This window comes from Scomber scombrus, chromosome 5, assembly GCF_963691925.1.
Source record: "Scomber scombrus chromosome 5, fScoSco1.1, whole genome shotgun sequence".
NCBI classification, from domain to species: Eukaryota; Metazoa; Chordata; class Actinopteri; order Scombriformes; family Scombridae; genus Scomber; species Scomber scombrus.
This window is the reverse complement of record NC_084974.1, coordinates 14,243,332-14,266,295: the sequence shown is the minus strand read 5'-3', so window position 1 is coordinate 14,266,295 and position 22,964 is coordinate 14,243,332. Positions and strand designations below refer to the sequence as shown.

At 40.6% G+C, this 22,964-nt stretch overlaps 2 protein-coding genes across 5 annotated transcripts in view; one reads left to right on the top strand and one right to left on the bottom strand.

Annotated features, from left to right (window-relative positions):
- Positions 1–22,964, top strand: part of tmprss4a (transmembrane serine protease 4a) — a 191,796-nt gene that overhangs the window by 16,019 nt on the left and 152,813 nt on the right. The gene's annotated exons all lie outside the window — the stretch shown is intronic.
- dscaml1 (Down syndrome cell adhesion molecule like 1) overlaps positions 2,564–22,964 on the bottom strand; it is a 99,172-nt gene continuing 78,771 nt past the window's right edge. The window contains exons 19-36 of one of the 2 annotated variants that reach the window (XM_062418883.1): positions 19,597–19,743; positions 19,335–19,490; positions 16,466–16,605; positions 13,221–13,374; positions 10,251–10,368; positions 9,755–9,918; positions 8,688–8,786; positions 6,862–7,050; positions 5,783–5,911; positions 5,502–5,660; positions 5,216–5,371; positions 4,982–5,012; positions 4,718–4,836; positions 4,361–4,513; positions 3,778–3,972; positions 3,311–3,619; positions 2,962–3,159; positions 2,564–2,883 (exon numbers count right to left, since the gene is read on the bottom strand). In XM_062418883.1, coding sequence (XP_062274867.1) covers positions 2,564–2,883; positions 2,962–3,159; positions 3,311–3,619; positions 3,778–3,972; positions 4,361–4,513; positions 4,718–4,836; positions 4,982–5,012; positions 5,216–5,371; positions 5,502–5,660; positions 5,783–5,911; positions 6,862–7,050; positions 8,688–8,786; positions 9,755–9,918; positions 10,251–10,368; positions 13,221–13,374; positions 16,466–16,605; positions 19,335–19,490; positions 19,597–19,743 — 2,936 coding nt within the window. Of the gene's footprint in view, positions 3,160–3,310; positions 3,620–3,777; positions 3,973–4,360; positions 4,514–4,717; positions 4,837–4,981; positions 5,013–5,215; positions 5,372–5,501; positions 5,661–5,782; positions 5,912–6,861; positions 7,051–8,687; positions 8,787–9,754; positions 9,919–10,250; positions 10,369–13,220; positions 13,375–16,465; positions 16,606–19,334; positions 19,491–19,596; positions 19,744–22,964 lie in introns of both variants that reach the window. The other variant, XM_062418882.1, reaches the window with a different exon arrangement.

The window sequence follows — 22,964 nt, the reverse complement described above, 5'->3', positions numbered from 1 at the left end:
TTTGGGGAGGACTTACTATGACACAGAAGAAACAGAGATAGTTGTTGGTCTGTTTTTCTTCATTAACTATAGTCAGGTTAATGGCATTGAGTTTGTGAACACACCTTTGGAAGGTACAATACAACATATTACAATAGGCTCACTTACTGTATAGGCTGTCCTTGTTTTACTGTTTTCTTTTTCAACACCACACTTTCTGCACTTAGCCATAGACCACAGTCAACCAGCGACACAATCTCACACTATAATTTAACTTTTACTGTGCTTGTCCTTTCAGCTGCTACCTGCTGCACAAGCCTTTGCAGCTGAAACATTTACAAAATCACAAGGGGTCACTGTATCATTCCTCAGTTTCACCACTAAATTTTCTTTCACACCTCTTCCTTTCTCTCTTCAAGACATCCCGTCCATGGTTGTGCTACCCGTTTAAGTCATGAGCTTCCCTCTTCGTTTTCTTCCATCCTTCTTGCAGTTTTTCACTCTGAGCGATTGTCTTGTGATCTTTTATATATATTTTCAATTAGAACTGCTTTTATATTTCTCTGCTTTTTTCAATATTCATATATTTGCTATATATTTGAATAGAAATATATATGTACATACTTTTGAAAACAAACATATATCATATCTTTTAACTTTTTTCTATTGCGAGAGCCCTGATGGTACGTTTTACCATTGCAAAACATTTGGAGCAACTCTTTTTTTTTTTTTTTTGGAACGATCTTTGTCATGGGATTAAGCTTTGGGAGAAGAAATGGGAAAACAAAATAAACTTAAAAATAAAGTTAACAGGTACAGTACCATGCATAAAGCTAAAAATGAATTTCAGCGAGGCGGAGGGACTTGAAAACACATCTTTTTCATTTGAAGACCACTTATTTCTGAAGAAAAATGGTATCTCTCTGCTATGTAAACCCCTCCCCTGTTCCCTAACACAACTGCAAATTCTATAAACACTTGATCTCTCTGTCTTTAATCTCAAAGTCATTTCCCTTCATAAATTCAGTTTAAAGATCACTTCATACAAATATCTTTTTTCTTGTATACATCTCTATAAATTTGCTGTATGTTTGCAACGTGTCTATCCAGTTTGTTATTGAACGTCAAATAGCATTTCTGCCTGTCTGTGCATATTAGACCTCATCTCTCCGTTTTGTCTGTCTTTAACTAGCCCAGTATGCTAGCAGTAGGTCACAGTGACACTGTATGGATATAATGGGGGACTGGGTGGGTTGAGGTGAAGGTAGGGAAGGATAGAAAGGGATAAAAGGTAAAATGAGTTAAACAAGGAATAATGGTATTGTGGCAGCATGAAGAGAAAGAGAGAAAGAAAGAACCTCTTTCTTATCATCTGTAATTTATCTCTTTTTAACCCTCTTAAATATTTCTCATTTCTGAAGCAATGCTTCAATCACACTTAATAAAACAAAGTTCAAAATGCTGGACCAAATTATGATCATAGTGTTACATCGTCATCATCATTACTGCCCCTGTATCCCATTTCACAGGTACAAAATGAACAGTGGGGGGAGGGGGGTTCAGTTTTGACACAGACGTCTGCCCGAGAGGTCAGCATACAGATTGATTTTAAAAAGGTCCACTGTTGGTGTGTGCCTGCAACATGTATACATATATATATTTACACATATACACCCACACGCACACACACGCAGGCTTGAGAAGGTTTCTGTTACTTGGATCCATTCTAACCTTTTCTTAGTGCACATAAGATTATATTTCCATCATCAGGAAGAAAACTGAAAACTGGTGAAAAAAAAGGTTTGGATCCACCTTTCACTTGATGATGCTTGACATTTTTTATGTTTTCTGCTGTTTATAAAAGCATTGATTAAGACCACTATACTGTGTCATCCATTGCATGTATAAGAACATTCTCCACATCTCAAAACTGGCATTGAGACAGTCATTCCACTGCCTCTAATGTATGAATCCATGATGGAGTAACCTCTCAGAGCCAGTGTAACACCAAAGCTGGTGGTTTATGCATACAGTAAAAGAATCATGCCATGGCACAATGCTGTGATATGAGCTCTTCTTCCATCAGAGACCAGAAAAGTAACACATTTAAAAACTTAACAACCTTAACACCTGTGTGAAACTCAAGCAACCTGGTTCACTCTTCTACAGTCTTGATCCCAGAAAAACAAGACAGTGCATGTGGAAAGCATTTTGTGCATAAGTACTGTGTCTTTACCAGTAAATGAAACTATGAAGTGAACAGATAAATCATTTATGTTTTGGCAAGTGATTTCCAGGGTGGTGAAATAAGAGATAGAGAAAGATGAAACAACAGTAATAGAAAGCAATCAGGCAGAAAGAAAGGCAAACCCCTGTGCTGTGGAGACCCAACTCTGACCCCTTCATACAGCAGTTTCGATGGGAACCCAACCAGCCCCCTGCAGCCTGGCACAGTGCAGGCACTGACGGGTCAGCTGGGCATGTGTATGTTCCTCACCCCACTTTTCAATAGAGGCTCCAGGAAAGCGCTGGCTTGACCAGTATTCTATTAAGAGTTACAGTGACAGGCCGCAGTGATGGCAGGCTACACCAGTGTGTAGGACTTGGAGTAGGCTCCTGCCCCTCCATCCCTCTGCTTCTGTAGTCTGCCTAAGCCCGAGGAGCTGCTCTCAAGGAGAGAGTCTCTGGATCCTCCCATCTTGGAGGAGGATGAGGAGGCACCTCCAGGGGTCCCTCCTGTGGCCCCTACTGCCCCACATCCACCGGAGGATGATAATGCCCCAGAAGCTGCAGCAGCAGTAGCAGCAGCAGCTGCCGCTGCACTTTGGGCCACTGAGGCAGAGGATCCAGGCATGGTGAGAGTCCTCAGGGGAAGTGTGGAGCTGCTAGAGCTAGCAGATGCCACTCCACTCCCACTACCTCCACCACAACCGCCTGTGGCTCCTCCAGAGGAAGCCCCAGAGGAAGTGAGGTTGGACAGACCAGAGTGGCCCATGGTTAGGGCCTGCTGCTTTGCAGAGTCCATAGTCACATGACGGCCCTGGGTGTGGTATGCCCGCTGGGCCAGGCCACGAATAGAGGCTTCACGTGGTGGAACCACTGGACATGGGTCATGATGCTCCGACTGCTTTCGGAAGAAGGGATCTGACTTCATGTAGAGGGGTAGGTTGCAGTAGTCACCTGGAGGGAAAACGTTCAGTTGAAGATGACTGCAAAAAGCTTGCAGTGCTAAAGCAAACAGACATTTGTTCATACTTGGTTCATATTTAAAGCCATTTCAAATTCAAAAAGCCCTGTGAAAGTTTAAAAATAGTTCGGTGGAAATACTTACTCTTGGCGCGGTGTGGAATGGGCACGGCTACATTCTTGCCACGATCGTAGTCTTGGGGTTTGGGTGGCGAGGCAGTGAAACGGCAGATACCAGGCTCTGACGGTGTGCTCATGGACGTCATGCTGTCTGCATTGTCATTGGTACCTGTGGTCATCTGGTCAGATGAGCTGTCAGAGATAAAGCACTCTGTAATCTCAAACTTGGCATGCTGCAGGTGTTCCTCCAGCTTGGCATGCTCATATGCTCTTGCCAACTCCTCGTAGGTGGATGAGGCGCTCTCTGTCGACACCATACTGTTGCGACCCTTATCTGGAGAGAGAAAGGAAAGGAAATACAGATAAGCACATTCTCTCCAGTATTGCCAATGTAGCTCACTGCCAAAACACATTCTCCCTCACGTTTGAAAAATAGCCTTACTTATATGTGCATGTTAATGGCTGTAAGTGTCATTTCACCCATGTGCCAACCTGTGTCCTGTGAGAGGCTGGCGCTGTAGCTGTCACTCTCTGTGACAGTGATGCCATGCTGGGAGCCAACTGTGCGCCAGTCTGAGGTGAGAGTGCGAGCTGGCGTGGAGGCTTGACACTTGGTCAGAGTCCACTGACTGGAGTAGCGGTTCCTGATGCTGTGGGCCGATTTAACACTCTTCCTTGACACTGGGTCTGATGGTAAATGGATGAAGAAATTAGAAGGATGTGTATATGTACAGAAGATGTTTAAAGCCAGGAAAATGAACATGCATTTGCAAAAAATAGGTTCATTTAAGCATGGTGGATTTCAACAGACCAGGAAAAAATGCAGGTCATATGTGAAGACACAATTGATTCATGACACAGTTGATTCATGTTATTTATTGTAAATGGTGAAAAAAACCCCCACAACAAATAATAAAGCAGAAATTCCTAGAACTTTAAAGTTTATGTTTATACCACAGACTTACTGTACCTTATCATGAGAAAGGCATTTACGTCAGTGGTTACTACCATACTGCTTCAGTTAGTTTAAACTTCCACTGATAAAATGGACAGCAAGGAGAGAGAGGGCACTTACTGGTTCCTGGCCTGATGTCTGACATGTCAATCAAAGGACCGGTGTTCTGGATGAGAGCGGGGTGATGGACAGATACACCTGTGCAGAAGCTCTGAGGATTCCCAGTTTGATTGAACTCTGTGTCTGTCACAGGGATGGTGGCTTTGTCCTCACCTATCAGAGACAGAATGAATGTTTCAGAAAAGCAGCTACTGCAGGTTAAAAAACATAGTGACAACTATAAGTATGATGCCTTCCAATGTTCATTACACATTTGACATACAAATAATTTGCTCCAACACTGATACACATACATGTGAACACACAAATGGACACAAGCACAAAAACTCTCTCTGTGCCTCTCTCTCTTCCTCTCACCGATTTGCTTGATGCCCTCTTTGTCTTCAATTAGCAACTGCACTCTGGGGATGTCGATGTGTAACCGTGGGCCCTGAGGAGGTCCCTTCACTGGGGTGTCAAAGCTGCGGTTGTTTTTACTACTCCAGAGACGGGCACACACAGAGAAACATTCATGATTTTGGGAAATTGTTAAAATAGAGATTTGTGAAGTGGATATTGATTTATAATATATAACACTTCAAACTGATTTTTGTGAGAAGATCTAGGAAACAGCAGTCTTACCTGATCAACATCTCTGCCAGGCTTTTGGCATCTAGAGAGGGCAAAGAACATGAGGGATTATTTATTTTTCTGACACCCAAATAAATATTTTAAAATAAATGCAGCTCTAGAGACTTCATTCAGGAATCTCTGTGAAGTCTGTTTCTGCTTCAGAAATCTCTGAAGACTGCTTTGTTCTTATTGCCAATTCATTCCTACCACATTTCTCTTCTCTTCTTTTACTTATCATCTCACCTCTTAGTCTTTTTAGCCTCTTTTCTTTGCGTTTCTTGCGAATGATGAAGAGGAGTGCAACACCAAGAGTGACCAAGATCACAGGACAGCCAATCGAAAACAGCTTCTTGACATCGTCATTCTTTTCCAGGGGAGATTTGATTGGAGGGATTGTGCCTGCACATGAGAAGAAAAGAGTATAGTAACTGCAATTTCATGATTAAGTTTCACAGTTTAATGTGTTATTTGTCAAAGACGATAACATTTATTTAAATGGAATTGCACATAAAGAGAAACCTCTACTTACTGCCATCATAATCAAGTGTTGCAAACTGGGAGCTCTGGTTACCACAGCCAGCACTGTTACAGGCTTTCATCTTCAGTTCATACCAGGTGGCCTCACGCAGCTCTGCCAGGAAAACATCTGTGGTGGCATTGGTACGCACACTCTGCCACGTCCATGTACCTGCAACAGACACAAAAAACACTGCAGAGTCTTTCTTTATTTGAGGTTTCCTTTTGTGATTTTTTTTTTTGTGCAGTATCTGAAAATATTACCAACAGAAAACTTGAAAAGCAGTGACAAACCCTTTGGTCTAAACTCTAGTGTGACAGCGCTGATTGGACAACCTCCACTGGCCCAACCCTGCAGGTTGAGGCGGGCGTGACTGGAGTTGATGTGGGTGAAGACTGGCTGATCCTTGTTGAACTGGGGCTCTGTAAAGGAAGTGACATCATGATATGTTCTCCAGTGTGTGTTCAGATTGCTAGATAATTGCAATTGTTGTACCATATGCTGCAGCAGGTATTACCTGTTTTATGGAGAAATTGGGAAACATAAAACATAAAGAGACCTACAGTATATGATTCAGCAATAGAAACATCTTGCTCAGTAACTTAACAGTGTGCATGTATTACTGCTAGAAAACAAAATGTTGCAGCTTTGCTTTACAACTCAGAAACAGAACAGGATTGAAATGCAAAACAAATTCATGGTGGGTAATCCAAAAATATCTTACTAAATGTATCAAATACCATATTATACATTAAAATGTATAAATAATTTACTTGTTACGTTGGTTAAAAAAAAAAGAAAAAGTAAAAGCTTTAATCCGAGAAATGCTATTTTTTTTAATTATTTTTCTTGTTCAAATGATGACTCTGTTAAGAAAGTAAATATGTTCTTAAATAATTAATGTCAATACTTATTCTATACTCTGTTGATGTGAAGGTTTATGTATTTTGTTTTTAATAATGCTGGATGAATGCTATTGATTTAGAGCTTTACTGTTGACTGTACTGTATCACACAGCTCTCTCACATGTGGCTTTTTTTCATGATTAGTTTTAGTTCATTAAAATTGCCATTTGAATGGCATCTAAATCACCTGCCATATTCCCTTCAAGTTGGAACTTGATCAAAGGTGATTTACACTTCTTTTCTAAATTCCTCTACCCATATTCGTAGTCTGTGTGCATACTAACCTCTACACCAAGTGGTTTTTACAGCTTGGTGTGGACAGATAGTCCATGTCTTTACTTGAAGAATTTACAAACTTTAATGTCAAGTCAGTCAGTCAGAACTCTGGTCAACCAGATCCATTTGTTGTTTTAATATCATTCACCCATTTCTATCCGTTTCTTCACCTGCCACTCCAGATTGCTCACCTCGCCCGTGTGTCTTTGCCTCAATGATCTCACTGATGCGTCCGGCTCCAACACTGTTTTTGGCAGCCAGCTTGACTTTATACCAGGTGCCACAGCGCAGATTATCCAGTTTAAAGGAGCGTTCACTAGAACTGATGAACACATCTTTCCACTCCTCTGTGTTGTCGACAGAGTACTGCAGCACAAAACCTGCACACACAGACATGCAGACAGAACAATTATTTTCTTGCATATTAAATGATCTCTTTTTTTAACCATAAAGATGAATCACTCTTCTTACATTAAACCTACTAAGTGTCATGACACTGATACCTTTACTGTCCACTAGATGGCAGTGCCACACTGTATTTCCCTTGCCCAACCAGGCTCAGATTGGTCTAGCTGCTCCCTTCCTATGCCGCCATTAGTTACCTACAAACCCCAAGACTGGGATGGCGCTGACTGAGCATCTATGCAAATGAGGGTATGCAATATGGTGACTGTTTTTATAATCAGCTGCCTTGGAGAGCCAACTCCCTCCTGCTTTGAGAAACTTTCCATCTAATCCTCCATCTCTGCCTGTCTTTCCTTCTGTCTGTCTCTATGTAATTATGTATATATGAAAGTCTCCCTGTCTTTGTTTCTTTGTACTCTATGTATCATCTCTCTTTTTTCTTCCTCTCTCTCTAACAGATGGTATGATAAAGTACAAAACATTAGAAGGGTTAACATGTGCAGATCCTGCAGTGTTTGTTTATAAGTTTTATAGTCACCCTCTGTCTGTCACAGAACAGAAGACAGCACAGAAGAACATAACAGAAGATAGCAGCGAGAACAGTACAGAACAGTAAAGACAGAACAGAACAGAACATAACATTTTACTAACCTACAGGATTTGATAATTTCCTTTTTTTTTTTTTTTACAGAGGCTGTAAAAAAGGCTTAAAATCAGCCAAGTTTTTTTTTCTTTTTTTTGAACGTGCCATTGTTTTTCATCTGAAAAGGAAGCTGCGGATGCCACTGCAGTAGTGATGCAAAATAGATGGTTGATGGGGAACTTCAGATGTGCCTACTGCTGACACTGTACAGATGGCTTCACTGACAGACAGGCACTTTAGTTTACATACAAGATATACGGATAAACTTCATGGAGGTATTAGACATGTCCAAATTGGACAAAAAAAGTAAAAGGTTGGCACCCTGTGTGGTAGCCCCTGCCATCAGTGTATGTATGTGTGTGAATGGGTGAATGAGATGTAATGTAAAGTGCTTTGAGTGGTCGTAAAGACTAGAAAGGTGCTATATAAGTACAGTCCATTTACCGTTTACCATTTACCATTCACTATTTTGCCTTATGCTTAATAGTCTGACATAGGTATTAAGAACAGCAAAGAGACAGGATATGGTTTAAACAGATGATCCTGCAACACCCCCATGCTGACACACAGCCTGAACAAAGGTGCACACACCATGCCAATCTTCCCACAGAAATCACCAACAATCAGATAATCAAATAGACACATAGTTAACAGGGAAACAAAAACCAGGACGTCAATCAATAAACTAATAGATCCGTATGAACACCAACAATGTGCCAGATAAAAGAGAAAGAAAAGGGGACATCTTAGAATGGGTTAGAATGAGGACATTTTGTCACAGCCATGTTACGTAACAGAAATTTCTTTTACATACAACATATCCCAACATGATATACAAACAGGGAAGTTTCCATATAGTGTAATCTTCAGAAACATTGACTGGCAGACTATAGATACTTCACATAAAAGAAAAAGAATACAGAGATGTGGATATGCAGAAAGATAACATTGTTGTGCAGGGCCAAGTACCTCTGATAGAGCTGCCTCCGTTGTCTCCTGGTATCCAGGCTAGTGTGATGGAGGAGGTGGAGGTGGTGGAGACAGTAAGACGAGGCTGGTCTGGAGGGACTGAGAAGGGCAGACGCACATAATTAACCACTCAGCATTACTTGTAGTTATATGTTTTCTAAAAGCTATAGTTCATTTTTGGAGAAATAATATACAGTACTGTGCAAAAGTTTTAGGTCACCACCATTATACACAGAAATTACAGGAAATATGTACACAGAATTTAACATTAATTATTCAATATTATTAATTAAGGTTCCATTCATTTAGGTTTAAGAGAGCCAGGTTCCTGCTATTGCTCAAGTGAGGTCACACTAAATACTTGCCTCTTTATCCAATAGAAGCTGTTTTCTTTTCAATTTTTTTCTGTTTTTTTTTATACTGCATACACACTTCCTGTATTTTCTGGTTGTATTCTAATTAAGAGACTGAAAAATAATGATATATGGTCATTATAGCATTGCTGAAACAACAATTCTAATGGTGGCCTAAGACTTTTGCACAGTACTGTATATCTGTGGACTATAAGCAAAGTGATGAGGGACTTTGAGGTGTGTCAGCTGAAAAAAATGATGTGGAAATGTCAGATTTCTAACTGAATTTGACAGATTTTCCTGCTATTTACAGATAATGGGGGCCAAAGACACACAGTCCTCTCTGACAAATCACCATTAGATTTGTTGTTTTAGCAATGCTATAATGACCAATATATAATTATTTATCAGTCTCTTAATTAGAATACAACCAAAAAATACAGGAAATGTGTATGCAGTATTAAAAAACAGAAAAGAAAACAGCTTCTATAGGCTAAAGTGTGTAAGTATTCAGACCTCCCCTAACACTTGAGCAATAGCAGGAACCTGGCTCTCTTAAACCTAAATGGAATGGAGCCTCAATTAATAATAATATTTAATAATTAATGTTACATTTTGTGTACATATTTTTTTGTTTGTATGATGGTGGTGGCCTAAGACTTTTGTACATGGTGTGAATGTAAGAAGTATCTTGTGTAACAACATTTTCCCTACCTTGTACCAAAAGGTTGACTATGATAGTGTCAAAGCCTAGCGTGTTGGTGGCCGTGCAGGTGTAGTAACCAGAATCTTCAGCTTTGACAGAGCGCAGCACCAGTGTGCCATTTGCAAGAATGAGACGCTGTCCGTCAAGAGAAACTGGGATGGCTGTGTCCTCACTAACAGAGAAAGAGAGAAAGAATCATGACCTCACAAGACGTCTACTGTAGATTATGAGATACTGACTATTATTATTCAGCAACAGGCTGCAAAATTGTCTGAAGGCATGAGGTTAAAATTAAGGTGGACATTTTGTGTTGCTCCTGTTAAAGAGTGGGTTCAGAACTGTAAAATTATTATTAATCCAATGTAGCAACACATAGCCTTTGTAAACTAACATTGAACTACTTTTAGTTTACAAAGAAAACAAATTGAAATCCACTCTTAATATTACAGTAGGACACATACAGGTTTACATAGTATTTTTACTCTATTCCATTTAGATTCTCACCTATCTTTGGTCCATTTTATGGTAGGTGTTGGTTCTCCTACTGAGCTACAGGGCAGTCGCACCTCCTTCATCCAGGGAGTAGTCACTGTACCCCCAAATGATAGGATCTTAGCTGGGGCTGATGGAAGATGGACAGAGAAATGTAAAAATTACAGGTGCATGGAGACAGAGAAGTTGAGTAAAAATCCATTAGCAGTATTCAAACTGACATTTGAACAAACACAAAAGGCCTAATTAATATCTACCAATCATTAAAGGGGACCCAATTATTCTCATTTCCAGCTCTATATTTCAATCCCGGGCTTCCATTAGAGAAGCTCAGTTAAAAAAATCCTTATTTATCTTATACTGGCTCTTTATGCAGCCCCTCAGTGCAGCCTGTGTCTGTTGACAGGCAATCTTAGCTCCTGTCTCTTTAACGCCCCCCTCTAGAGGAGCCCACTCAGTTCAGACTGGAAAGCTATCAAGAAGCCTGGTGAGGGGCAGCTGTATCAGAGTTGGGTTAAGTTACTGGTGATGCAAACCCAACATTTCCTGCTTTAAAAAGTTTTTAAATTACTAAATAACAGGAAAGCTTTATTGTTAATAATTTAAAGGTTATAAAACATGTTCCTCACTGAATTGGCAGAACTTCATAGTCGGCACTAAAAAGCTTAAAGCCTTGTGAAGAATAGTACAAGCAGGAACAGCCACAGTGATTATGTTTGCTGAAGAGCTGAAGATGACCAGCACACCTCCAACAGGTAAAACTACTTATTTTACTTGGCTGCACTGTGTAATGGAAAATACACCGTGCTAGTGTGACTCAAATCACCGCTCATACATAATAACATAATTTTATGAAGCGGAGCAGTGAACTTGCATGCTATGTGTGGAGCAGATGACCATATAATGAAATCTGTCATAATCTGACCTGGAAACCGAACATTCAGAGCATTCTGAAGCCTGAGCATTTTGCTCAAAAGGATTACTTCTATATAATATTAACCTCATTATTACTTTAGCCATGTTTAATATGAACAGTGATACTAACATTATACTGAAAATAAGAAAAAGCATATAGGTCCCCTTTAATCTTGCCATTGTCAAATAAACAATTTTCAAACCCAATAAACAAATGCTTTGGAGGTGTAAGAATGTCCTGAATCAATACAGAAATGTGATGACTGATATGCAATGCATACAGTGATTTGCTTTCTGTTCAGGATTCTTTCAATAAACAGGATTTACTATAAGGAAATGTGCGATTAGTTAGGACACTGCCTTTTACAGCACCCAGCCATGCAAACACACACACACACACACACACACACACACACACACACACACACACACACACACACACACACACACACACACACACACACACACACACACACACACACACACGCACCCGCACCCGCACACACGCACACACACACACACACACACACACCACACACACACACACACACACACAATATCACTAGCAAACCTTTGCACCCAGCAGTCAAAGGAACGAATAGATAAGGAAAAGGATAACACAGCGGAAAGTGCACTCTATTCATTCGTACTCCCTTATTCCTCCTGTCTTTTAATCCAGAGCCTATTGATTTAACTGCCCTCTTCATTTTCTTAAACACTCTGCCTCACTATTGTCTTGTGTATTAGTTAAGTCTGCTCCTGTCGTATCATTTTCTCGACTCCTTTTTTCCTCCCTTTTGCTCCCCCGCTTATCCCTTCCCTGCTTCAGGGCAGTTTATCTTGTGCCCTTTGCACTCTGAAATCAATTGCACACCTTGCTGTGTTGTGCAGAATCAAAACAGGCAGTAACACAGAAATAGAAGGAAGGTTGGAAAAATATGCAAAGATGGGAATTATAGACTAAGTGACAGTACATTTCTACAAACCATGGATACGTTGAATCTTTACGTTTCAATGTTGATCGTATTTAAAGCTTTTCTGAATCATTTAACGCTGTGTTAAATGGCAATTATCAGTTGAATAATTATGTTTTATGATGTGGCAATTCTATGCTTAAGGTCTAGTTAGATTCATGCACAAAAACACTTGGTTAGAGGTTAGGAAAAGATGGCTTGGGTCAAACTACCTGACATTGTTGCCCAAAAAATGGCTGCAAATGTCATGATGTGTGGCTAAAAAAACATAGTTTTGTCGGTGGAAATTGGAAGCGAGCAGTGCTCTTGAACAGTAGTCTCTGCTGCTTTGATGCTTTGCATGCATGCATGCAACTATCTATGTAGCCAACCACCCATCACACATCCTAACACTTAAGTGAGCTCTTATAGATGTCATCTGAACTACATAATTTCCCCGGTGGTAAGTATTGCGCAAATGCTGATATGCTACAGAAATAAACATATTGAAACATAAAGATTAAACATATCTGTGGTTTGCAGAAATATCCAACTTTTTGCCAACTTTTCATTCTGGTGACTGGGCTGGATATAGAGCAAAACATCCTTTAAAAATGTTTTTAGTACATGGTGCTATCAGTAGGACGCTTGAAGATGAATACTACATTATTTTGTCAGTATCACCGTCATAAAAGTTTCAAAGAGAGACACAACAAGCAAATAATCAGAAAACGGTTAATATACGACAGGATCTACACTCCCAGTAAGCCAGGTGAGTGGAAAGTCTAAATACTTTGAGTTGTCTAGGTTACATCTGGCTAAATATAGTTGGAGAGTGCAAGTTTTTAATATAACTACTGTACTTCAACGGCAATATTTGTATGTGTGTAGCAGATTGCAACTAAAGCTTCAAATACAGCCACTGAAATGCTGTTGCAACAATTGTTATAGATACCCTAGACTTCTAGAAAACTTTGACATTTCAACCAAGTTTGTCCCAGTTTTAACCTATATGTCTTTTGACCTGCAAAATCCCAAACCCCTCAACATCCTACCTCTCTATTGTACAGTATTTCTGTAATCATGAACCTCTGTTTCATATTATGGGACTCACCCTTGGCTGCTGGCTCGACAGTGACTTTGTCGCTGTAGTTACCCCGGCCTGCAGTGGTGACAGCTGCAGCCCAGATCAGGTATTGCTGCCGGTGGTTAAGATGGGTGATTCTGTAGAATAGTAGCTCTGGATTGGCTTCATACTCGCTTGGCATCTGAGAAGAGCCAAAAGTGGACACAAACTTGTTAATTTGGAAAGTAGGAATGTGTACAGTGGGAATGTGAGAGTACCATCTTCACGTGCATTGCATGTCTTGCAATATTGTATTACACTATAAATGTTATAGACATTTTTATATTATTACACTGCAGTATAGATTCAATTAAAACAATTTTACTAATTTCTGAAGCACTTCTCTTTGGAGACAGGTCGAATTTTGTAACACAATTAATTAATTTCCTTCTATAACTCAACACAAATATATACATAAAAACACATTAAAGTATAGACAGTTTGCGTACACTACTGGACACATTTTCTACATTCCCAGAAAAGGTTGAAAGAATATACATTGAAGAATTTCCATGTTGTGCCACGGTAATAAATGTCCCTATGATATCTCAGGAAATGTGCATTTTACTGTATGTGTTGATTATTACAAAGTAAAATCTGGGTGATGCCAAACACAAGATCATTTTGTCACTTCACTGGAGAGGCGGACATAATGTGAAGGACTGAGTGAACATCATTATAATGTGAACCAAGCCCTGTATTCTCCCCTCAAATCAGCGCCAGGAAAGGAGAGGAGAATGGGATGGGAGGTACAGAGGTTCTAGGGAAGATTATGATAAAGCAAAACTGTGTGGAAGGATGAAGCTGGAGGGAAGAAAGGATGGGAGGGTTGGATTGGCGGGAGTAAAGCCCGCTCCCTCTCCTCCTCTGTTCTCCTCAGGGAGGGCAAACAGAGATATGAGACAGAGGAAGACAATGGGGGACAGACAAATGAGTCAGTCAGAGATATCATGAACAGTCATACACTAATGAGGCCTATCTACTACATCAACAAGACAGCGAGGAAAGGAGAGGAGAGGAAACACACGACCAAACACAAATGCACAAATATACTGATTGATACAGCAAAACGCACACACTCACTTGTACACACATACAGTGGGATACGTGACCTGAAGGTGGATGTGTAATTGCAGTGTGTTTGACCCAGCCATGTGTCTGCTGTCTAGACATATACACATCACTGTCCCTTCAACACACACTCACAAAGACAGAAATTCTTTCTTTACTGCCTGCCAGTCACTATTCACCTACCCACCAATTATACCTTTATTCCATCAACTCTTCCTCCATCTACTCCTCAGGTATCCTGACACCAAGGTACAAACACACACACACAAATCTACATGTGCACCCTCAGCAGCTCTGTCAGTTACTGTGAAGAAAACACAATCGCAAATTTAACACACGTGCACCTAACATTCAATGTTGCCCTCTAAATCATGTGTTTTACTGCACCCACAAGTTTGACACTAACTTACATTTGTGACAGACAGGCGCTCATGCACTGATGAAATGAGGACTGCAATACAAGTGTCAAATAGTTTGAAGAGCCAGTAAACGCGGCAGACCAGTAAACCTTGCGAAGATACTGCAGTGTTGCTGAGCTCTGTCCTAGCCTGCTCGGTCGTCTGCAGAATGGTTTATTCTGGGCAAATAGATTCCAGTATTCATGTTGTTTTTCACATTTATGAGCAGGCCGTCATGGAAGAATCCACTGGGCTTTTTATTACTTTCCTGTGTTCCCTGTTCATCATGCATTCCTCTTGTCTCCAGCCTCTCTGTATTTTCCTCTCTACCCCACTGCGCCATCCTTCCCTTCCCCTCTTGCTATCCCTCTTCATCCCTCTCTCTTCATTTCCCTGTCCTTGTCTCCTTAATCCTCTCCACATATCCCTGTCATCTGTTGTCCCACTGCTGGCTTTCCCTCCATCTATCCACCCATACCCCCCTCAGTTTTACATCAATACATCTATCTGCATTTCTTTCTCTGTGTCACACATCTTCCCTTAATCAATGTCTTCTTCTTCTCCTCACTCCTCTCTGTACATTTGTCTCTATATTCACCACTGCAGGCAGAGGTATAGATAGATGTATGTATGTATGGATGGATGGATAGATGGATGGATGGATGGATGGATGGATGGGTGGATGGGTGGATGGGTGGATGGGTAGGGTAGATGTTGGGAGGAAGGGAAGGGGGAGTGACAGAGTGTGTGTTGCTGTAACGGATATTAAAATATTCCTTCAGCATGGAGATAGCGGTGATCCGGGGAACGATAGAGCGAGATAATGAAAAGAGGAACAAAAGTACTCCCTGTGCGGTGTGTCTGACCCCCCCATCCCTCCTTCCTTCTCTCTAGTCGCACTCATTTACATAGTAATCATCCCTAACTCTGCATGGGGCTTCAGAGAGAGAGAGAGAGAGAGAGAGAGAGAGAGAGAGAGAGAGAGAGAGAGAGAGAGAGAGAGAGAGAGTGATAGACAGATAGATAGATAGAAAGAGAGATTGATTTATGAATGAGGGTGACTAAAGACAACAATGTATGTATATTTCTAGATAGGTACATGCGTGTGTGTGTGTGTGTGTGTGTGTGTGTGTGTGTGTGTGTGTGTGTGTGTGTAACCAGTATTTATTTCTCGCTTTTGAATTCACACTGTCATAAAAACATGAGTTGCATAAATGCATCCAACTCTATATGCATGGTGATTGTGTGTGTGTGTGTGTCTGTGTGTGTGTGTGTGTGTGTGTGTGTGTGTGTGTGTGTGTGTGTGTGTGTGTTTCAATGTCTGCATGTAAGTGTGACTGTTTGTTTTCTGTCGGCTTGTTTTCTGCCCCCGTTGATGAACAGATGAGGTTGTCCTGGCAACGTGATGAGACGCAGATATGCAAATAAGGCTTGAGGGTGAGCTTGCACGCACACACACTGCGGTAGGAGGAGAGCTCATTTCACACACACCTCTTGCTGAGACTGCAGCAGTAGACCACACACACACAGATGCATGCACACACATACACATACGCACAAACACAAACGCAAACGCAAGAACAACATAATCAAATCACTTTATTTTCTTCTTAGCGCAATATAAAATGTTTAACACAAGCTATGTTCTGCATTTAAAAAAGATCTCGTCCCCTTCAAAATCAGCCATGTTTGGATGGTCTTCTTCCCCTATTTTCCTCTTGTATTCACTTCCAAACAACTCTCGGCACCCCTCTTGTAACTCACCGGTTGGCCTGACCCGGGGCTGGAGCAGTAGATGGTGTATTTGCGGATGATTCCATTTGGCTTGTGGGGGGGTAACCAGGACACCACGACACTACTGGCGGAGGAGGGCACAGCTTTGATGCCAGCTGGGGGTCCAGGGTCTGAATCATAAATGGGAGCAAAGAGAGGAATAGAGGGCAGAACATTTATTTTTCTCTATATGTTCAGTAAACCAGACTAATAAGTTCAAGGGTGCACTCCAATTTTCAGAGGAACTTTTTATTAGTGGTGTTACCTGAAAAAACACCCATGTGCATCCATTAGACTGCTGGTTCAATTGTTGTTACTTGATACTTAAGCCTGCAGTATTTGGTTTACTGTAATCTAAATTGGAAAATTGCTAATTATTTTATCTCCCATTTTTAAGTTACATTTAGTTGCTTAGTTGTTAAGTTAAACAACAGAAATAAACACAAGACAACAAAACAGTAAGATAATACAAGATGGAAGTATGACTTCATATGCTACAATAGATTGAGCAGGTTGTCAATATGATTTCCTCACAGTTGTTATCTTGTGTCTTTGTTGGCATTCTTATTCCTCTATGATTATTTTTTGACTTCATACAATATCCTCTTTATAGTTTTTTTCATTTGTTTATTGTGCAATATGAGTAATAACGATAAACAAATAAACACATATGACAGCACAAGAGGGAAAACTAGACTCAAACAAACTGAAATAAAAGAAAAAAAAAGAAAAACAGTAAAAATAATAACAATAAACAACAACGACAAACAAACAAACAAACAAAAAGCATTAGGTTTGGCTTAGAATTTCTTATAGTTGTACACGTGTGTAAATAGGTGTGTGTGTGTGGGCGGGCAGGTTTTCTGTGTGAAAGATATAGAGGGGAGAGAGAGCAAAAGGGGAGGGGGGACAGTATTAACCAAAAGAAGAAAGAAAGAGAAAAAGAAAAGAAATAAAATAGCTACAATGCGCTTGGAAAGCATCTCTGGTTGAGCTCTAAAGAGACAGGTCAGGTCAGGACAGCTGGGTCAGGCCAGAACTTTATGTACTTATTTATTTATTTGTATTTCCCTTAGTCTTCAATTATAATTAACTGAACGTATTTGAGTTTTAAACTGTTGGGCTGATAGAAATGTCATGTGAATGGGTCAGTCTGGGCTTTATATAGACCAAACACTTGAAAGAAAGTGATTGACAGATTAATTGCTAATGGGAATATTCTTTAGTTGCAGCTCTTTTCCTCTGCTGCTTTTCTCCACTACCTGTACCCAACTGTGGTCTCTCTCATATAATTTTCCCATATGGACAAGGCATTATGCATTATTACTGATTTGATCTGCAGCTTCTTTGAATAAAAAAAATGTATTCTCTGTACTGATTGTAATGAAATCAGCAGACATATTGCATTTAACTCATACAATATGGATGCTTACTTAAACAAAGAAGGTCGCATACACAATTTGTAGTGTTTGCTGAAGTGCTAGCATGGTGTGCTGCACCTAATGATCTATTGGGGAATCATGTTTTTTTATGTATATGTTCTTATCACGGATATCATGGTCATACAACAAAAGTCAAACATATAGTGTTTGTGCCTTGGTGCAACATTGATGATTATGAAGACCTAGAAGGTTTGAACATCCTGTGAGAATCAGACAACATACAGAAATTTAAAGTAAACATACTGTGGTAAACATAAAAAACACAGAGACCAAATGCATTGGCCCCAACATCCATGGGGGCCATTGGAAAGGGCCTGAAAAACAACTGAATAATGAATCTCTGTCTTCCTTGCTTTTATCCTACTGTGTACTGTCTTTGTATGTCTAAGAGACTGAGGCAGAAAAGGCCAGGCTGAGAATTGGATGTTAGCGCAATTCCACTGCAAACACTTTTCCATATGCTGCAGACAGAACTGAGCAAAAGGAAGGGTGAGACAGAGAGAGGCAGAGAACATTGAACGTATGTGAAGAGGTTGCCCCTGGACACAGTGTCAACCCGCATCAGGGAGAAAGAGACACTCGGCTTGCCCCTGATAAACACACAGACACACACACATGCACGCACACATACACTCAAAGAATAACATGATGCACATATATGAAGAGCTATTGCAGTGAGGGCAACTCATAAAATGGAGATATAGGGAGATATAAGGAAGAGAGAATAAAGGCCTTTTCTAAAATGACACTTTTAGAATCTCTGCTCCCCACTCTCTCTTTTGCTCTCCGACTTTCCCTTATTTTCTCCATCTCCAGACGCCTGCCTCCTCTGCTTGGCCCCAGGGAGCGAGAGGAGAGGCGGATACGGATGTAATCCACAGCCCGCCAGTGTAAGCACAAAATTAATTCTCTCTAAGCCACAAAGAATTAATCCCTCTCCTTGTGCCAGGTGCTGCGCTAGACTTGCACACAAACAATAGCGCATGTGCACACACATGCACCCGTACGTGCACACTGAAGCTCACATGTACACATGCAAACACACACTCAACCCCCCCACACGCCCCTTCAACACATCCACATATTCACACGCACAGATCCACACCCTTAGGCTCCTTAACCACACACACACACACACACACACACACACACACACTTTTTGGCTTCTTAATTCTCATTAGCACTGGTAATGGCACATCAGAGCACAAAGAGGTTTTAATCAGCAACCTCAGCCTTACAAAGACCCCCTCTACCCCCCCTGGCACTATGCCTCCCACACTGCAGCCTAAACTAAGAACAAAAACCCTTAGACCTGCCCTCAAGATGTGGTCAAATCAAATCACACATTATTATAGGTCAGTACATTATTTTGTTTATCTGTGTGGAAAGATCTTTAAAATATGCAAATGTGGACTCACAGTCTTCGCGGGTCTGGATATAAAGGACATTGCTCCGGACTCCATCACCAGCCTGGGTGTAGGCCAGCACCTGGATGCTGTAGTTGGTGAACTTCTCCAGGCCTCTGAGCTCCACTTGCTCCTTGGTAGTGGTGATATTTTGCATTTCACCCCACTCTGAGAAACAAAAGGACATAGAGATGTTCAGACCAAGTACTGTGTAGTCACAGTACATAGGTCACAATTCAGGTTGGAGCTGTGATGACAGAAACAATCAACACACCTCCATCTGGGAAGACAGCCCAAAACACGACACGGTATCCCTTCAAGACACCATGCAGTGTCATCCTGGGAGGTTCAGCCCATGTGATTACGGCCTCGTCAGATGTTACAGAAATGGCTCGCACATTCTGAGGGGGCTGGCTGGGCACTGGAGACGGTGGAAGAAGAAAAGGTTAGATAACTAATCTAAACCATGTATCTTCAGTTATCTAACCATCTACATCTCACAGTTTAATTCAACAGAAAATGGCTGTTCATTAAAGGGTGAAAAACAATCCCAACCTTCTGAGGACTGGGTTAAATAATAGAAAGATGAACTGGAAAGAAAATCAGTCAGTTCTTTAACCCCTTAATAACCAATTTCCTTTGATTTCCCCCGAAGCTTCAAGGTTGAAAAAAATCGTCTTCAATGCCAGACAATATCATATATAATCACATGTATTCTGTGTGAGCTTGTTCCAAATCTTTATTGAAGTTATATGATAGAAATATTAAAACTCAAAGACTCTGCTATGTTTTTTCTGCTGCACCATCTCACCATTCACCATAATTTTATACACATTTTCTTCAACTTTAATCGGACATATTTAGCATCTATAAAAATTTGGGGATCTCTACAAACATTTTCACTAAAGTTTTGTGGGTATTAAAAAAAGTTAAGCAACACAGCATTAGTGTGTAATGATTGGCCCATCACATGGCCAGTTTTGTGTAATAAATTATTAATTTAAAAATATGTAGATTTTCACGTCAATGCAAAGACTGTTAATGTCTACTGAAAAATGAGAACCTTCTTGGCCAGTTCATTAAATAAATAGATAAATAAACCCTCTCTGAAACCCTACATAGCATTTCCATATCAAACCTGTTGTGAGTAAACAGGCTAGCAATAGATAAAAAAAGCCCATGACATGTGTCCAGACTGATGTATAGGACCATCTCTACAACCACCTTCTCTCTCTCTCTTGTACAAGCGTCCCTCTGTTCTCACCAGTCCAGGTGTCTCTTCTATTGGCTACCACTGACCATTAGTCTTTCAGGCTTTGAATAACGCACACTGTTGATGATGAACAGAAGTCAACTTGTGCAAGAGGGAGGGGCAGGAAGAGAGGAAGAGAGCTGACTGAAAGACAGAGAGCAATGAAAGAGAGAGATTGGGCCAAGTCCACCAGGGAATTTCTCTGCAGCTGGTGAAAGGAGAGGAGGTGGGGAGGAGGATGGAGGAAGGGAGGGAAGGGAGAAAGGCGGATTAGAAAAGTGAAACAGGGTTTTGCATGAATAAACCTTTGGGCTCTGAGTCTAAATAATTAGAAGTCAACAAAACATAGCACAGTTCCTCTATTCCCAGTCACACCTTTTTGACAAGGGCAGAGTTGAAAGATGATATCAGCAGTATGTTTGTAACAGAAGAAAAGGTGCAAGCGCCTCCAAATTGTTGGCGTTGGGGCTATGTGAGGCTGAACAGATGAAGGAAAGGGGTAAATATGGAAGGTAAAGACGAGAGTAAAATAAATCAGAGCATAGTTGCTGATGTATTGAAGAACCTAACATTATTAAGTCCAGGAGTTTACAGGGGAAAAAAACAATGGTGAACACAGGAACATAATGAAAGGCAGATTTGGACTGGGGCTACAGGGAAGAGGAGATGGGGTGAGGGGCAGAGGAAGAAGGGAGGAGGGGAGGAAGAGAGTTAAAAGCAAAGGGAGCAAGGGAAGGGCAGAAAAAAGATGAAAAGAGGGAGCAGAGAGACAATGCGCTCAGCTGTGGATAATTACAGCAGGAAGCTAGCAGAGGGAGAGAGAGAGAGAGAGAGACAGACAGAGAGACAAGCTAATTATAATTATTTTTAGTATGCTTGTTGTTATCACTATTATCATAATGGCCATCAATATCACTGTCGCCACGGTGACAGCCACAGGGAAGAGCTGGAGGGCTCTGTCTGCTCTGGACCAATGGGGCTCAGCCAACTGTTCACAGGGTGGACAAGTATGTATGTGACGTGTGTGTATGTGTGTGTTTGTATTTGTTTGTATGAGGAGAAAAAGTCAGCCAATGATGATGTATGAGAGAGGTTATGTTTTTCCATGTACATTTGATAATAGGTTTTTACACTGCAACCCAGTACCAAAAAATAGAGAGAAACTAAAAGGAAAAATACAGGAAGTAAAGATGACATGGTTTTCTCCCTTATTGGCTAAAGATTTAGCTTACAAAATATTGCTTTACAGAAATTAATAAAAAGAAAAGATGAATGGCTGAGTAATGTATAGCCTTATCTACAAACAAACAAAGTGAAGTCCAGTGGTCCTGGTCCACTGCCCTATAGCTTAACAGAAATATTGGATATTTGGTAATCATTTATGTTAACACCTTTTTTTATTATGCAAAATATGGATCCAGACAGGGACTCTTATTAATACTTTGACCTGGGAGTGTACAGCATAGAGGTGCATATGTAGGATTTTTCACCATTTTGCTATTACTGTATTTAGCTGAATGAAAAAACATTGATTGTCCACCATTTTACGTATTTTCTTACAGGCTTTCAGCCAGCTGAAGTTTAAAAAAAATTGAAGTTGAAGCTTAAGGTGTCAAAACAGTTGAAACTTTCAACACACGAGGTGAAACATTTTGTTGTTTGTGCACAACAGAAAGAACATTTCTCATTTTTTGTTACCATTTGCACATTAAGACACAATGCTAAGTAGAACAATAACTGGTTGTATATATCTCTCTGACCAAAATACATTTTGTTTCCTCTCAATTAAAGAGTCATCACACGCAGAATAATTGTCAAAATCTGCTAAGCCCGTTTCATAAATAGCATTGATAGGGAGGGTCGTTAAGTCTGCTAAATTAATACATTTGTTGTCAGGTGACACTTTGACTTCATTTACGAATGGAGAGTTTCCCGCATCTTACATCAACTAATGCCACATGCAGTCCAGTTAGTTGTGTACAGTAGGTGTACATCATGAGTACGAGTATTGTGAAACACATTTACAGAGGGCAACAGAGGGCAACAGAGGTAACACCATTGGCAAGCACGGAGGAGCCTGCTCAGATGAGCATTTGGACAGGGGCAACGGAGGTGTAAAGTATATGATAATGGACCACAGAATCAAATGTGTTTGCTTGCTGCAAAGGCTGGTCGATGAGAATCTGTGGTCAAACAGAGGAGCGACAGGATGTTTTGTCATTCTCAGCACTGTAACCTCTTCTTTTTTTACCATAGCATTGCATATAGTAGGCCTATGTTGTGTTACAATTTTCATTTTTTTCAGCTTATTGTGCTGTGCTGTGACTATTGCAGGAAAGTAAAATAGTTTTCCCTCACATTACATGCAAATGTAAGTGCTCTTTTGCTTT